This window comes from Eretmochelys imbricata, chromosome 9 (genome assembly GCF_965152235.1).
Source record: "Eretmochelys imbricata isolate rEreImb1 chromosome 9, rEreImb1.hap1, whole genome shotgun sequence".
Lineage (NCBI taxonomy): Eukaryota > Metazoa > Chordata > Testudines > Cheloniidae > Eretmochelys > Eretmochelys imbricata.
This window is the reverse complement of record NC_135580.1, coordinates 40,587,714-40,606,156: the sequence shown is the minus strand read 5'-3', so window position 1 is coordinate 40,606,156 and position 18,443 is coordinate 40,587,714. Positions and strand designations below refer to the sequence as shown.

Genomic DNA, 18,443 nt, shown 5'->3' with positions numbered 1-18,443 from the left:
ACTGCCTCCCAGATTCCCATCCACTTTTGCTTCCCCTACTAATTCTTCCCGGTTTGTGAGCAGCAGGTCAAGAAAAGCTCTCCCTTTAGTTGGCTCCTCCAGCACTTGCACCAGGAAATTGTCCCCTACATTTTCCAAAAACTTCCTGGATTGTCTGTGCACCGCTGTAGTGCTCTCCCAGCAGATATCAGGATGATTAAAGTCGTCCATGAGGACCAGGGTGTGCGATCTAGTAGCTTCTGCGAGTTGCCGGAAGAAAGCCTCATCCACCTCATCCCCCTGGTCCGGTGGTCTATAGCAGACTCCCACCACTACATCACTTTCGTTGCTCACACTTCTAAACTTAATCCAGAGACACTCAGGTTTTTCTGCAGTTTCATAGCGGAGCTCTGAGCAGTCATACTGCTCCCTTGCATACAGTGCTACTCCCCCACCTTTTCTGCCCTGCCTGTCCTTCCTGAACAGTTTATAACCATCCATGACAGTACTCCAGTCATGTGAGTTATCCCACCAAGTCTCTGTTATTCCAATCACATCATAATTCCTTGACATCACCAGGACCTCCAGTTCTCCCTGCTTGTTTCCAAGGCTTTGTGCATTTGTATATAGGCACTTGAGATAACCTGTTGATCGCCCCTCATTCTCAGTATGAGGTAGGAGCCCTCTCCTCACAGATGTTCATGGTCTGCCAGAAGTTCTCTGTAACACTTCCCAGACTCATTCTCCTGCACACACAGAGGAATCCTGATGCTTCTGCAAATTCAGGGCCTTTGTGTCTACCAGGAGTGGGGGGAGAGGGAAAGAAAGGGGAGCTGGGGCAGGATTTGGCTCTATGTGTTAGTTTCAATGCTTTTCATGCACTTCAGTCAGCAAGGAGGAGGGGGGGGAGTTCCTTTTAAATATATGCTTAAACAAGGCACACACCATTTACAATATTTTGGTCCGGAGGCAAGAGGTGCCTGTGATACATGGAGTGACATAATCTGGTTTCAGAGGAAACCTTACATACTGTAATGCTCGCCAAGCAGGAGAGTTCTGTGGAGTCAGGTGGTAGTTACAAGAGCTTAGGATAACTGGGAAGCATACATGCCTTTCTCAGACAAGAAAATATGGAAGAAGCCTGCTTCTTATAAATGGCAATAGGCATATATAGTCTTCATTTTCATAGCATGGCTGTCCAGTATTAGGGCTTGATGCTGCAACATGTTGAGCATGTTGACCCTGAGCCAGCAAAGCATTTAAATACCTGCTTACCTTGAAGCATGTGACTGGCTCAGCTCAAGTCAACAAAGAGCTGTTGAGGTCAATGGGACTATTCCTGTGTTGAAAGTTAAACGCAGGCTAAAGTGCTTTGCTGGATTGGAGCCAGAGTGCTCAGCTCCTTGCAGGCTTGAGCCTGAAATGAAACACTCAGCACCTTTCGAATTAAAGTGATTGATTTTAATGTAAGTCATGTTTTAATAAAAAGAGCAAATAGGCATTAACTCTCCAAATACTAAAGGGGGGGGGGGGTAACCCTGATCCTGGAATTGGATCCTCTAGCCTCCACCACTCTGCGTGTGCAAAAGTCTAGAACCCTACACAGGTGCAGAAGTCCATTCCTCCAGCTCTGATTGCCCAATCTGAGCCATGGTGAATCTCACAAATAGGGGGCCAAATTCAGTCTTGCTGCAAGTAGATGCCTCTCCATTGACTTAAATGGAGTGTTCACCTGCTTACATCAGGTCCGAATCTGGCCCAGAATGCCTTATATGGAATTGTGGTATTAAAGTTGTATGGCTCCTCTGAACTCTAAGTAGTAATAGACTAGAAAACAAAACTTGGCCACCTGCCATGTTTACCTCACTGAATAAGCTAATAGTACCCTAAAATAATGCATTTTAAAAAAACTCAGAAGAATAATTTAAATAAATGCACAGTGTCACAAGCTTCCTGCTTCAGGAAATTCTTCTGTCTTGGTGCTGGGCCCTGGAGAAAGTAGTTTAATTAAAAAGTAATTTTTTCTGTCAGTCTTCTGAGTCCTCAAAAGATAAACAGCTGCTAGTTTTCTATTCCAAACATGAAATGTTACTGTTAGTTTCTTATTTGTCTCTGTGCCTTACAGGAGTGATTTGTACATCTCACAAGGAATCTGAGTGGAACAGATCTGTTGGTGTAATCCTGCTGCTTTGTATTTTTTGTCGCGTTTAATTGACTATTGTGGAGTAACTATTCAGTAAGCACTAGGTGTTTGCCAGCAAATGTTCATAATTCTTGATCTTTGCTTAATTTGAAATTCCAGTCACATTATACATCATTAGCTTCTTAATATGATAAGCTACTTTTATATATTTTATTAGCATTTGTCCTTTAACAGCTCAGCAATACTTAAAGTGACTACAAATTACTGCAGCCATTGTAATACGCTTTTTAATCTTACACATAAAGTCCTCTAGGTCTCTATTATAATAACGGTTTCACCTTTTTCAAAGGATATACACACTAAAATGGGTCAGTGCCTTGTAGAGCAAATTATCGCCAATTTTCATCAATGTGGACCTCACTAATCTAGAGGAGAAATCATTCCATGATCCATCTTTCAGACACACATGGAATTAGGGCATTTGCAGCATCTGGGTGCCAGTGTTTACTAAAAGATGACTGGCTGAAATGAATTGATGTGTCATCTACTACAGATTTCTGATATGTAAATAAAAATATGCAATCATTGATCATGAGTGTAGAGGCTGCAGTATGTGCTTAGACTAAACAATAGGCATCCAGTGAAGGTAGGCTGTGTATAAAAGCCTAAAGGATTTGTACATCCAATTATGACTTTTATTGACACTCATTAAAAAATGAATCAGAAAGAGATGCCATTGGAACCAGAATAATTATGTCCTAGTTAGTCCCCAGAGAATAACGGTTTCTTGTTAATGTTACTATCTGCACTTTTTAACTATACAGTTTTCAATATTTTCTGAATATTGCATTATATCTTCAAAACCTGCAGAATGTGACAATACCAGTATATTTCCTTAATGATTTATAAAGCTGTTATAGAGTCTATGCTATTTCTTCTTCCCTAAGCATTATGACTTAATTAAGACATTGTTTGTGTGTCCTTTATATAGTCATAGCATAAAAACAACCCTTCTGTTAATGACAGGTTTCAGAGTAACAGCCGTGTTAGTCTGTATTCGCAAAAAGAAAAGAAGTACTTGTGGCACCTTAGAGACTAACAAATTTATTTGAGCATAAGCTTTCATCTGATGAAGTGAGCTGTAGCTCATGAAAGCTTATGCTCAAATAAATTTGTTAGTCTCTAAGGTGCCACAAATGCTCCTTTTCCTTCTGTTAATGTAATGTTAAGGTCACACAGTTAAAATCAGGGAATGCAAAAGTGCAAAATGCAAAAACCACTAGGGGTAGAAACATTTTTTCTTAAACAAAAGCTGAGAATTACACATAATCATGAACCTAGGAGGTTGTGGTTTAAGGCAGACAGCAAATATCATGAGATTAAATGATAAAATCACAAGAGCTGGCAATGCGGGAACAGTTAGAGCAGAGGTAGAGGGATATCAATCCAAGGTCTCCACATGCCACATCACGAATGTGCCCCTAATCCCTGTCTCTGTGTCAATGCAATACTCATATGCACTGTTACAGCTATGTAACTATTGTAAACATGAAACTAACAAAGATTAGGAAGTCAATATACTGTGGTGGGAGCAAGCTTAATGTGGTTAGGAATACATTTTCAGCACCCATAGGTTTTTCTGGCACTCCTTTTATTGATTGTGCTCTGGAACTCCTTGGCATTGTTCTCAAAATTTACACTTTTCTTGCTTTATTCTGCTGAATCATGAAGATCTGAGGTTGAGGGAGAGTTTGTTGGTTAAGATACATTGAGGGCTACTTAAGGTTTATCCATAATAATCTAACAGAAAATTGAATTTGGTAAGTATTGATTGCTAAGAAAAAAGAAATGCAATATTTTCTATTTCTATACTGCTTTACACCCCAGGATCTCAGTGTGACATTACCTAGGGTACAATCTGCACTGATGAACAGCTGTATCCCCTCAGTTCTCCTACCTGGGGTGCCTTTTACACTGCTTTGCTGTAAGAGCCGCCACTCCTGGCCATGTCTACACTACACAGTTAAGTTGACTTAAGTTACATTAACAATCATAAACTGCTGTAATTACATTGCTTGTGCTTGTTCACGCAACACTCCTTGTGTCAACGGAGCGTGTCCACAGTTGGTGCTCTAGCACTGACAAAGAGAGCAGTGCATCATGGGTAGCTATTCCACTGTGCGAATCACCACCTTCTCCCACTAGGAGTTCTAGGAATGGATCGCAGTGGATCATGGGGGGAGGGGACAGTTTTCGCTGTCCCATAATGCCAAGGGCTTCTGACTGCATTTCACATGGTTTTTCAACTTCCCCTATAAACTTCGCGACTGCCATCTCTCCATAAAACCATGGATCCTGTACTGTTCACCAGTCTTCTGATAAGTGTTAATACAACTGAACCTGTAGTATTTCATGAGCTTCGAATCTGAACAGGAATTTGTGCTGCCTTCCCTGTTGTGTGCCATGGAAAGAAACCATTCAAGGTGGATGTTGGCATTCCTGGAGCAGCTGCACACAGTGGACACTCATTACTGGGCTCGGGAAACAAGCACCGAGTGGTGGGATCGGTGGGCCCTCTCAGAGGTCCAGAGGGGCCCGGGCCACTTCCAGCTTTTGAGACCCCTAGCCATAAGAAAAATAAAAAATGATGACACATGAAAACAAAAGAAGGCACCAAAAAAAGCATGAGACATAATTTGAATATTTTTTTTATTTAACAAATGCTTTTCTAGCCTTTTTCTATGCAAACGCACTAATTATTGAGGAAAAATCTAGCTTTTGTGCAATGTCACAGTTAATATTAAGCATGGCGAGCCCATTCAAATGCACTTGTCTCATAGTTCAAGGGTGATAGTTCTTTACTTGCTTCAACACATTGAAGGTGTGTTCACCTGAAGCCACTGATGCAGGCAAACTGACAAAAATACGCAACGCAATTGTGATATTTGGAAACACCTCAGAGAGTCCAAGTTGGAGTATTTCTGCAAGCAATTCTTTTTGCTTGCAATCCAATTTAAAGTTCGTGGAATATATTCATTTGAGGAAGATGACCTTGTCACTGAGATCTTTTGAGATTTCTTTGTTGTACTGTTGCTGAAATTGTTCAGCTGCAGAAAGTAGATCTTCATTACTCAGTCTGTTGAACTGCCAAAGAAACCCCAAAAGGGTACAAATTAGTTGCAGTGACACAAATCGACGTGTAAGACCTGATTGAATAGAGTCAATGATGACAAGGAAGACATTTACCCTATAATGCTGCTCGGCATCGGATTCAGTAGGTAAGTTGCGATTGGTGGAGAACTCAGATGAAATGCCAATATTCTGTGCTACTAATTTGGACTCACTCAGGATCGCATCCCATTGTTCACGAATCTGTTGAATGTCATTGATAAGACTTTCAAAGTTATCCCTCTCAACATCAACTGTAGCATTGTGTGCTTCAGTTACCAGATTAGTTTGGTGGATCATTGTAAGTAGCTTCATCTACAAAGATGACATCAGAATTCATTCAAATTTGGACATGTGCTTCTGAATAAACTGAAGTTCAGTTCGAGCCTGTGCAGTGAGATTGAGAGATCCAAGCTCATTTAAAGCTTTTCTCACTGAATTCAAATGCTGCATAACTGGTTGAACACCATCAATCATAGAATCATAGAATATCAGGGTTGGAAGGGACCTCAGGAGGTCATCTAGTCCAACCCCCTGCTCAAAGCAGGACCGATCCCCAATTAAATCATCCCAGCCAGGGCTTTGTCAAGCCTGACCTTAAAAACCCTAAAAAACTTAAAAACAATCCATGCAGACCTTCTAGTTTTGGACATCCCATGCAGCGAAACAGGAAGATATTGCTTCAGAATTCCCCACCTTTGTGGACTGCTACTGGAGAGATTGTACATTTGCTGAGTAGTGCCAAAGTAAGTAACTGCCTCCTTGCATGATTCAGCACAGTCAACACCTACAAGGTTTAGTGTGTGGTTTCCACAGATGGAGAAAATACAGTTTGAATTATGCTCAAGCAGAACTGCTTGTACGCCTTTGTACTTCCCAGCCATACTAGATTCATTGTCATAGGCTTGACCAATGCAGACTTGAAAATCTAACTTAAAACCTTGTAGACTTGCTAGTACTCAAGCAGCAATTTCTTTTCCAGTTTTTCTCATGAAATTATCGAACAAAATAAACCTTTCTTCAATTGAAAATTTTGAGCTGTCTACAATCTTAACATATCAAATAACTATAGTACTTTGTTATTTGTGAGAACAATCTGGAGTGGCATCAACAATGATTGAAAAATACTTGGCATTTCAAATCTCATGAAGAATTGGTATTTGAACGAATGACCCACATAGCTCAATAAACTTGTTTTGTATGTGTGTGGAGAGATAATGGACTTGCTTGCGCTTTTTATTCTCTTGCGATTCTCAAACACGTTTAACATGCTCTGTTAAAAGTAGGTCATATTTGCTGAGGAGCTCAACTATGCCTAGAAAGTTTCCATTTGCACAATCACCAATACATTGACTGGAACCAAAGAAAGCCAATCCCCGCTCAGAAAGAAAAAGGATGACATTCAGGATGCACTCAAGAAGTTTTTTCCAGTTATTAGTTTCTGTAGAGAGTTCAATCAAGAGTAAATTCTTAACTGAACTTTCAGCTGATGCTGCCCCACTGGCTGATTTCCATGCAACATAGTTTTCTTTGTGTGACGTTGAACTTTCATGTGATGGTATTCGGTCTTTCAATTTCCTCCAACCTCAGTTGATGCTCCATCCTGATTGATCAGAGAGAACTGATGCATTTGCACCACCTTTGTTCAAAATGAAGCAGGGTGCACAGTACAGAGATTGTTTTTCCGTACTCCAGCATAACCAGTCCCTTTTGCAGGTGTCACCATTTGGAAGAGTTTTTATCAGCAGACAAGTAGGGAACGCATGATTATCAGCATCTCGTAGAATGTTACTTCAAATTTCAAAACAACTAATTTGAAGAAAAGGTTGCGTTTGGGTAGTATTGCTCTTGTCAATAATTCCAGTGTCAGTCACAGTCAAACCTGTAGTACTCATGAATTGCTCTTGCTACATAAGATCTACATTTCCTGTTGCTGTTGAGTTTCTTGATCGTACGCATCTGCTGCATCTGTTACTGTTGGCACATCTCCTTCTTGACTACTGTCCTCATGTTTGGGTATTGGCACTGAAATATCACCTGTTGCAGTTGCGGAGTTTTCATTATCTGTAGCATTGTTTGTTGGGTAAGGTGTGTTTTCCAGTGGTTTGAGAAATGAAGTTATTGGCTTTGAGCTCTTAGCTGCTGCTTCAATCAGTTGTTTTTGCTGTCTCTTGCTTGCACCACTTTCAAATCTCCTCTTCATAGTGATCTATCTGGTCAATATGTAGTCTATCCACACTTGAAATATTCTGCTGTTAGTAAGTAGCTTATCTACACTTGAAATCTTCTACTGTAAACATATACAAAAATGCTGAATGGTACACAAATGCTGAAAAGACTTAAAATGAAGGAATACTAATTAAGAACACAAAATGAAACAGTCAGACATGTTATTATCCTTATCACTGAATCAAAACTCAAGCGCTCAAGGTATAATATAACAGGCTGAGCTGAAGACAAAGGGATCACATATATATAGTAAACACAGACACAGATACAGACAGAGGGATAATGTCCAAAAATTTCAAACGTGGGTCCTCGTGAAACGCACTGTACAAGATTGTCCTCACAAATTTTCATCTTGAATCTGGGCCTATAGCCTACAAAAGCCTATGATGATGGCCAAGCTACCAAGCTAGGGCTCAACCAACCAACCAGTCACCTCTTTTAGCTACCATATGAAGATAATAATGAGGAATTCTCGTACATAAATAATTCCTTAGTCAACTAGACGTAAAACTATAGAGACACTAAAATGTAACAATTCTCTACCTTTCTACACAGTTGATCCAGCACCAGACACTAGTAGTGGTTTGTTTATATAATCAGCTGATCTGAGAGGACACGTTCATCATGGTCTAATCTTGTGCCATCAGAACCGATTATTTTTATTAATATTTATGAACATTTTTAACACTTTAATATGACAAAACCTATATCAGTTAACCAAAAAATTATGTCTTTTACCAAATCACATCTCTTATTTTCTTAAATTTTCAGCTCTAAGCTGAGAGTGTGTGTCACATTTTGGTCCGATATGGATGCGCATAAAAACAAGTTGCAAAACTTATCAAATGCCAAAAAATTAACAAGTATCTAAATCTGAGGTCCCCTTTGAGCTTGAGGCCCAGGCCAACTGGCCCTCCTGGCCCCCCTTCTGATTGGCTCTGGGGATTGGATTGTGATTAAAATATGAAATGACAAGCAGTGGCTGCAGAACTTTCATATGAGCAAAGCCGTATTCCTAGAACTGTGTGCAGAGCTTGCCTCTGCCCCGTGGCACAAGGACACCAAAATGAGAGCTGCCAAAATGGTAGGTAAGTGAGTGGTGATTGCTTTGTGGAAACTGGAAACTCTTGACTGTTACAGATCAGCTGCGAATCAGTTTGGAGTTGGGAAGTCCACTGTGGGAGTTGTAGTGATGCAAGTGTGCAGGGTCATTAATTGCCTCCTGCTACGAAGGACTGTGGCTCTGGGCAATGTACGGGAAATGGTGGGTGGCTTTGCGGCAATGAGATTCCCTAACTGCGTTGGGGAGATAGATGGCACGCATATCCCAATTTTGGCACTAGACCATCTTGCAATGGAGTACATCAAAGCAAAGGGCTACTTCTCTACGTTATTGCAGCTGAATGGCTTTCTCAAATTTTCACCTTTTGAAGAGTAAGTGAACACAGCAGTGTGCATAGCAGTAGTTTTGAATTCCAGTTGGCTGAGTTTCTTGCTCATAAAATTAAACACAATCAGCATATTTTATTAAGCTACCCGCTTCTTCCTTTATGATTTCAGTATAGCTTGCTAAGTTGCAGTAGTTCGCCGAGCTTCAATAATGTTGAGTTCACTGAGCTAGAAAGGCATACACAGTAAAAGTACTACTGCTCGCAACAACATTTTCTTCAGTAATACAAATTATTACTTTTGCTTTAAAAAAATAGCTTGTAATTGTTTGAGCGCTAGCACAGCAGAAAAACATGTCGTGGCAATAAGCCTTTCCCCTGCCACTGAGAAACTCCCAAGAACACAGAACTGTGCACTGCAGGAGATGTTTGCAGAATCCAAGCTCTCACACTTTCCTGCAGTTTATTACACTGGAAGGTTTCAATTTTTAAAAACTTTTAAAACCAACAAAATCTATTTACAGCGGCTCCATGCTGGGTTACTGAGAAAGTGGGTACTGAGTTAATCGTACAATACTAAGGGTGTTGTTTGCTTGCATACTTCTTGTGTGTGTGCGCGCGCAATGTATCTAAATCAATGTGTATAGACGGAGCGCGTGCAATAAGTTAAAAAGGGATTTAGAACCTGATTCTGATTTATCCCCCTTTTACACTGGTATACTTTTAATTAACTTTGGGGGAGCCATTCCTGATTTATGCTGAGAGCAGAATTATATCTACTAGCCAATTTAGAATGAACCTTTCTAAAACTCTTGGAGGACTGAATGGCTCAGGTGATGGGTAAAGGGATGAAAAATAACAAACTTTTTTTGCTTCATGGACCCTTTTTTGAGTTCAGTCCAGGATGGTAATAACTAAAAGTAGATACTGAAGGCTTTCAAATACCCTGTGTGACATGATTAATCTTAATCCATCTGCTCAATCTAGTTCTTAAAAGTTCCATGTAAGCAAAAATTATTGTTGGAGCCCATATATAAGCCTTAGCAGGCGCTAACAGATGAATGGGCATGCAGACTGAACTACCTTTTTATATCACTCCTTTTGAGTGAGGCTAGAGACACATCATCTTTGGTGTTATACGTGTCAATTGACGAAAAAGTAAACAGAGCATTAAGGGTCATCTGTAAGCAGGGGGGAAAAGGGCATAACACATTTTCATCTGTTGGCTCCTTCTGAAATTAATTAAATAAACTGTTTTCCTTTGTATTTATAAACTAAAGTAGCTTCCTCTCTGTAGCTGTCAATGCAAGTCCAACAATTGATTTTGTAGCAGAGGTGAAAGTGAGCGGGTCTGGTCCGGTCCGGCATACCGGCAAGAGCCAGTACACTGTGCCGGACTGGACTGGCTTCCCCAGGCTGGCGATTTAAAGCTCCCTGCAGTGGCTGAGCCCTGGGCCCTTTAAATCACCTCCTGAGCCCTGCTGCCGGAACCCCGGGGTAGCAGCAGCAGGGCTCTGGCAGTGATTTAAAGGGCCTGGGGCTCCCCACAGCGGCCGGAGCCCCTGGCCCTTTAAATTACCTCCAGAGCCCCACTGCTGGAGCCCTGGGGTAGCGGTGGCAGGGCTCTGGTGGTGATTTAAAGGGCCCAGAGCTCCTCTGTGGTAGCGGCGGCCGGAGCCCTGGGCCCTTTAAATCATCCCTGAGGGGCTCCCAGCCGCCTCTGCAGCTGGTAGCTCCGGGGGTGATTTAAAGGACCTGGGGCTCCCAGCCGCAGCTGGAGCCCCGGGCCTTTAAATCTTGATTTACAGGGCCCAGGTATTTAAAGGCCCCACCTCTTCCAGTTGAGGCCATGCCTCTTCCGGTTGAGGCCACGCCCCCCTGCTCAGGACTCTGGAATACTGGTAAATCCTTTAAGTTACTTTCACCCCTGGTTTGTAGCTTAAATAAGTTAGGGGCGTGATCCTCTGCCACTAAAATCAGTGCCAATTCCCTGAAATGGGAGTCACTTTTAGGACAGTCTGGTTGATTTTGAGCAATAATTGATATCCTAAGCCTTGCATGTAGAGGTTGCTGAATATCAGATTTTGTTTTAATAAGAATTTCAAAGTGTTGAGGAGATTTGTTAATTATACGCCGAGAATGGCGAGTTACCAGTACTGTTTTTCAGTTCAGCATAACTCCTAAATGGGAAATGATATGATTGATTGCCCTACAGTAGTAATCCACGGATCTCTACCAAAGTTCACACTTCAGGTAACATAGGTCTCAAATTTAGTAAGTGTATATTGCTGAAGCCAATCTGGATGATGTGCAGAGAGAACACAACACTCATAAATAGGTTAATGTCAATGGCCACAACTTTTATTGAATTACAGGAATGCAGACTGAGATGTAACCATGTAGTCAATAGCTAATGTTGTAGCAAGTACTCATAAACCCAAGGGGGTCCCCAAGAGGCAATTCCCCACCCATATCAATATTGTGGAAAAATGTTTTTTTTTCCCAAGGGGGTCTCTGTACCTCTGTATAGACCCTTCTCCATGCCCTATTTCCACCACCACTCCCTCCACACAGCATCCTCAAAATACCTGTTCTCATGCCTGTTTTATGGGCATTCATTACAACCAACTTCTACTGCAAGAGACTTCCACCTATCCACAAATGCCCAAGCTTTGGAGCCGAAAGGCACCATAAAAAGGAACTTATCCTAAATGGGGCAAATGCTTTTTTTTTTGGTAGCGCCGCCTTCATCCCCTGTCTTTGAAGACTTTGTAAAGCAGCCCTTCACCCTTCTGGTCCCTTCAGATCATACTGCAGTATGTTTTGAAGGGAGGCAAAAAACCCCAAACAAAACTAAAGTTAATTACCTTGACTAATATTTCTTGTAGGGGTGGGATGAGGGAATCATATCCTCAGCCTCTTCTCTGGTGATCAGTTTCAACTTAAGCCTTAAGCAAGCATTTTAGATATCATCTAGAGGCATAATCATAATGATTATTATTGTGTTCAAGTAAATGTGAGTCAATTGGCACAGTAATCTTTTCTCAGAGAGAGTGCTAGAACAGGAGATTTTATACAGCGAGATAGGCATGTGCATGAGTGAGGATAAGTCTGAATGATGCCAGAGTTGTGAAAGCAGTTGTCCCACAAAATTTAAAGCATATCTTTACTTACAGGTCCAGGACAAAGGTCCCTTTCTCAGGCATGCCTAGAGAAGGATGGGGAGGGAGAACTTCAAGTTGCTGGCATGGAAGAAAGAGTAACACCTGCTCCCACTAGGAGCTCCTCCTAAGCCTACACTAGCATGTGCCATGTGGATGCCCTATGTGAATCTCTGTACAAGGATTTGTTCCTGTCTTTCCAACCTTCCCATGGGTCTCTGTAAGGCCAACCCAGGAACTAAAGTCAACCTCTCCCTTTGTAGAGAATTGCTTGTACAACGCAATGAGGAAATGAAAGAAAAACAGGATAATCACAAACAGGGCCAGATTAATCCATCCCTGGACCCTAGGCAAATATATGCTCTAGTACTTGGGGATGCAGTGCTGCTCAGGTTTGGCCTGACTGCCCTTCCGTTATGGTGAAGGGGCTGCTGGGCCAAATTTGAGCAAGTAGCATTGCACCCTGGTGCAAGTGGTCACAGCATCACTCAGGTTTGACCCTGACAAACGTGTGTGTGTGTGTGAGAGAGTGTGAGATTCAGCTAATTTTCTTCTTTACTGCAGTAAACTATTTTTATTTTATTTTTTAAAAGGCCAGAATCGGGTGACTAAAAATGTTGTATTATTCATAATCAGATGAGATCAATATAGTAATAACCACAAAAACCTAAAGGTATGATTTGTATTGATGGACTGTACATCTGTGGGGAAATTTTATTATTAAGAACTGTGGGAAGGCCATTGTTACAGAATGCCGTGAATAATATTTCTCCATTAAACTTCAGTTGTTATATAACAATATCACTTAGATGTATCAGAAAAGGCATTAAATTAAAATCAAAGTCCACAGTATTATTTCAGAATTTTTTGTTGCAGAAAAATAAGGATAACACTCTGCTCAGAGATCAGAGGGGCAGCCGTGTTAGTCTGTATCCTCAAAAACAAAAAGAAGTCTGGTGGCACCTTAAAGACTAACAGATTTGTTTGGGCATAAGCTTTCATGTGTAAAAACCCCCAATTCTTCAGATGCATGGAGTGAAAATTATCTGCTCAGAGATGAATATGGCATTCAGTTGATGTCTAGTATATATTCACAATGATCAACACCCATGATCAGCACTCAGCAAGCTTCATCATCCTTGGCATCTTATTAATTTCACCCCTTTATTTATACCATTACAGTTCATACACAGCAATGGGCCTGATCCTGGGTATTGCTGAGCACCCACAACTCCCACAGTAATACACCGAAATGCAGATACTTAGCCCCTTTTGGGATTTGACCATTTGGTGAAATCCACCTGCATAAAGCCCTAACATTCAGGTTTTTTGCAGGCGGAGCAAGCAGAGTCTGGGAAGGTGAAATCTTATGTTCAGCCCAGGGCCATGAGAGCTGTGCAGGCTACCTGCAGCCACCATTCCAGCCTATGTACTAGTATAGAAGTTGCATCCCATCCATGCTATTGTGTAAGGTGGTGGGGCCACTGACCCCAACTAAACATGTATTGTATGTATTCTCCTGCTGTGCCATAAGTATGGATGAACACAAATGCTAAATAACTGGTGCTGATCCTGTAGAGAAATCCACAGTACCAGGCTCTAATACACCCTCCCTTACAATGTTCAATAGCCTCCACATTTTCTTATTTCCTACCTACAGAGGTGAAGCATAATGATTACACTCTAAAGCTGCGGCATGTTTGTCAAGACAGAGGTTGAAGCTATAGACGACCTGTGAAATGGGCAAAGAGCCATAGTGTAGCCTACTTGCCATTAATTAAAAGTGTGTTTAAAAATGTTATAGGAAGAGTCACCAGATGGTGCTCTTACATATATTCTTGCAATTTTTTGTTAGTAAGCAAGCAATTTTTAGTCTATGCTGTTTTGTCAGTTTTGTTATATAGTAGTCCTTTGAGAGAAGCTGTGGCAAATAGCACAGAGTTGGTTCTCTTTTTATTCTCTATATTTGGAAGTAATTCTTGGGACAGTATAGTTTCCTGGGAATAAGATGTTTGGGTGAGTGCTGAGATTTTGAAAAGAGGTGACTGCCTCTGTTCCAGAACTGGTATATATGTGTAAATAGAACAAGTTACACTTACAATGTACCGAGAGTAGAGCAGCGCACATTTTTCAGTTCACTGGCAGGTTAAAAAAAAATCACTTTGCATCAAGCAACACATTTTGTTTGACCTGAAACAAAACATTTTGTGTAAATTTTGAACTTTTTTAACCTTTTAAATTTTGAAATAAAATTGGAAAAAATTTCAAAGTGAAATGTTTGGGTTTTGTTTTCCCTGATTTTTTTTTTTCCCCAACCAAAACAATTTGGTGAAATCGACATGCTGCCACTTGGTACAGAGGCAGTGTGGGTGTCAGAAGAAAGAATAGCAACAAAAGAAGATGAGACCTAGTATAAAGACTTTCTCTATTTTTCCTTCTGCCTGTCCCTTTACCTCTCACTCATTTACATGAGGTTCTGTTTATTTCAGCTGGTAGTTTGTGATGGTATGCTGTTCAGCGAATAGTCCACATCACTTTATCTGTCACAGGCTGTGAAATACAGGTGGTTGCCTGCACATCAGATGTCACTCAAACATGTCTGAATCGGTTCTAACCAACAATAATATTCCCCATGTTTTATTCGTTACAGGCGAAATCTGTGCTTTTAAAATCCATGGACAGGAAATGCCCTTTGAAGCTGTTGTGCTAAACAAGACATCTGGAGAAGGTCGTCTCCGAGCAAAAAGTCCAATTGACTGTGAACTGCAGAAGGAGTACACATTTATCATCCAGGCATACGACTGTGGAGCGGGACCTAGTGGAACAAACTGGAAGAAATCTCACAAGTGAGTGACAATAAGGGGAAAAAATGCATTGGCTGTGGCATGTATTTACTCAAAGATGTAGTTCAGGTGGAAGAGCTTCTTTTTATGCTATAGTCTGTGGGAAGCAAATGGAAACAAAATGCTTTATCACTGGAATTGATTGTGCATTGTTGGTGTCTTTTTTTTTTTTTTTTTTTGGTTTAAAAAACATTTCACTCAAATTGACCTGATTTTCAGTAATTTCAGTGGAACTGTTTTAATAGAACTACTGATCAAATGGACTACAATAAAATAATGATTTTAAATTATTTTTTCCATACTAAATATTTTCCCACATTACACAGATCAGCTAAATCAAATAATCAGAGCCTTGGAAACTAGAATTAACTGATATCTATGTAACCAAACTATGCTGAATTTATTTTTTCTCTAACTTTATTCAGCCAATTTCAAATGGTAGAGAAGAGCTACTAGGAGGGGGGAAAATCACCTTTTTTAATTTTCATTTATATGCTGCAGCTTTATTGCCTTTCCACTGAGATTTTATTAGCCCCTAGAAGCTCAGCAGACCTGGCTGGCTCAGCATTTGGTGGGAATCTTCCAAAGATTCAGAGGCTGCAAGAAGTGTTGTTGGTGGGTCAGTAGGTGGCGCTCTTTACTGAGACAATATAGAACCAATGCCCCAGATATGGTGCTGCCTTTTGTCTGATACATGAAACCAATTGTCAGTAAAGATGAAATTTGCCCTGATACAGACAATGAAATTGCCATATAAACTGCCCAATTTACTGTATGAGCCATTTAAACAATGCACCGTTTTGGTTTATATCGGATATACAGGAATTTAAGAATTTATTTTACTATATAATGTGAGCTGCATCATGATCTGGTTTTTTTTGGGGGGTGGGGTTGTCATTTTTTTTTAATCATGTTTTTCTTAAGGCACAACCTGAAAAATAGAACAAGTTTCAAGTCACAGCTAGTTTTTCCACTGTAACAATTTTGGGAGTTTCATATGAAATGCTATGGTCTCTCTCTTTCAAACTTCAGTAGCAGTCTAGCAGTTATTAGACTTTGGGACTTTGTGGTCTGGCTGTGATCAAAACCAAGTCTGGTTAGCTGTGACTAGAAGTTGTTATTATTTAATGCAGGGCAGTGTGGGGTACTGGATTGGGCACCGAACTGAAGCTGGAGTTCTGTTCTTGCCTCTGCCACGGACCTACTGTATAACAGTCACTTCACCTCTCTATCCCTCTTTTGCCCTTTCCATCGCTGTCTATTCAGATTGTATCCTCTTTTGGCAGGAACTGTCTCATATGTGTCAAGTGCTTGTCACAAAGGGGGCGTGCTCTTGGCTGGGCCTGCTAGGGTCTACTCCAATTTAAGTAATAATCATGAAGATGGTTGATTAGTGGCTAGCTATCTGTGAAATGAGTTGGTGCTCCTAGTTCAGGTCCTATTAACAGATATCCACATCACACAACAATCCAGCGTCACACTTGTTGCCAGAGGGCTGTATAATCGTCAGTCACCGGAGCAGCTAAGCGCTGAATCAACGTGGAACTTGAACTACTCTCCCAATCTCTAGAGCTGAGCCCTTCTGAGGAGGGTTGCAGCACACTGCCTTCCAGAACAAGGCTCAGGTGCAGTCACGTGGTATGAAGAGAAAGATGTCCCTAGCAGTGCCCATGTACGACTTGTTTTTAAATACTGTCGATGAATTCAGCCCTTATTGCTCTCAATGCAGCATCTTTCACAAGCTCTAAATGTCATGCAAGAAACTGGGGAAATGAACATGGAATCTGCAGTATTTTAGGAACTTAGGGAGTGGATAAACAATTAACTTTTGCTCTGGAAAGAAGGGAAGGTGCTTACTTAGTAACGGGGATTTTTCAAGATATTTATATTTTCAGTGTCTAAGCAATTGGTGTCTAAGGGAGCATTTTAAGCCTGATTCTCCTCTTATGCCTTTTTTCTTTTTTTTTTTTACAAAGGGTTCACTCCACTGACTGACTCTTGATTTACACTGGTGTTAAACAAGAGGAGAATTAGGCTTTCTCCATGATAACTTTGTTGCACATTTTCATAACAGAAATGTCATATTAAAGTATTAAGTAGTGCAGATTAAAAATGGAAATGAAACACGAAGTAAAATGATTCAAGAGCACTTTACTCACAGTGCATAGGTTTTTATTTTCCAAGCCCTCTTTGGTGTTAATCTGTCATGTGTTTGGATAATGAACGGAGATTGACATCTCAGTTTGAAGTCAAGATGAATGGATATCTCTCTCCAAATTCTTTGTTTCTATATTTTTAGGGCAGTGGTCCATATCCAGGTGAAGGATGTTAATGAGTTTGCACCTACCTTCAAAGAGACCTCGTATAAGACCACAGTGACAGAGGGAAAGATCTATGACAGTATACTGCAGGTGGAAGCCATGGATGAGGACTGTTCTCCACAGTACAGCCAGATATGCAATTATGAAATTGTCACCCCGGATGTTCCTTTTGCCATTGACAGAAATGGTGAGTCCTGGGCAAGATGCAATTAGGAATTCTGGGCCACGCCTTCAACTGGTGTACGTCAGCGTAGCTGCAGTGATTTCTGCTAAATAGTGGGTCCTGTGGACAATGGAGCTACCCTGATTTACATCAGCTGAGGATTTGAATTTAAATTGAAATAATATTTATTACTTGTGTGCCTGAGTCTTTGCATTAAATACTTCCACACCCGTAGGCTCAGTGCACTACCAGTTGGTAATTCATTGTACAACATTGTGGGATGCCGGAAATGCTGCTACGCCAGACTATGTGCTCTGCTTTTTTAAGACCAGATTTGGCCTCTCTGCTTTACTTTCCCATTCTATAAAACTGAGCTAATAATACTTACTCAACTCACTAAAGTAGTGGGAATTCTTTAGTTAATGCTGAAAAGGCACTTTGAAGATTAAAAGTGATATTTCCAGTCAGTGCTATGTATTGTTACTACTTTGTGTTCTGTAAGTAAGTTTTAAAATCTCTCTACAATATAGACATGAAGGGCCAGATCCAGCCTGCAAATCCATGAAAGTACAGGACCAAAATACAGTGGAACAGCACTGGTTCTGCTGCACAAGTGGGAGAAGGATCTTGGGGGAAAGTGTAAGGGTTGTTTACCAGGGGCCTGAAATTCTAGTTTTAGATTGAATCAGTTTTTTTAAAGATAGCTTTGTTGAGGCTTGCATTGTAGCAGTGATAGATTGAGCCTACTATGTGCCATTTTTTTTCTGAGTTCTTCTGTGGCGCTATTCATGATAAAACCAATTTGGACCCCATGTAATTTTGCCTCCTTGAGATATATTCTCTCCCATGAGCAGTCTAGCTGCAATAAATAAAAATCTGTATTCTGTATATATAATTATGCTGCTTTATTCATCCTGTCATTTGAGGTTTATTATTATATGTTTTTTTAGTGTAGGGCTAGATTGTAACTAGCAGTGCACAAGGGGAAGAGAGGACACAAGGACTGTGTGAAGCTAGTGCTACTACTGGTGCTGGCCTCCCAAAAAAG

The 18,443-nt window shown here is 40.8% G+C and overlaps 1 protein-coding gene across 1 annotated transcript in view; it reads left to right on the top strand.

The window, feature by feature from the left end:
* Positions 1-18,443, top strand: part of CLSTN2 (calsyntenin 2) — a 377,146-nt gene that overhangs the window by 218,082 nt on the left and 140,621 nt on the right. Inside the window, exons 3-4 of the mRNA XM_077826928.1 lie at positions 14,719-14,914; positions 17,211-17,419. Coding sequence (XP_077683054.1) covers positions 14,719-14,914; positions 17,211-17,419 — 405 coding nt within the window. The remainder of the gene's footprint in view (positions 1-14,718; positions 14,915-17,210; positions 17,420-18,443) is intronic.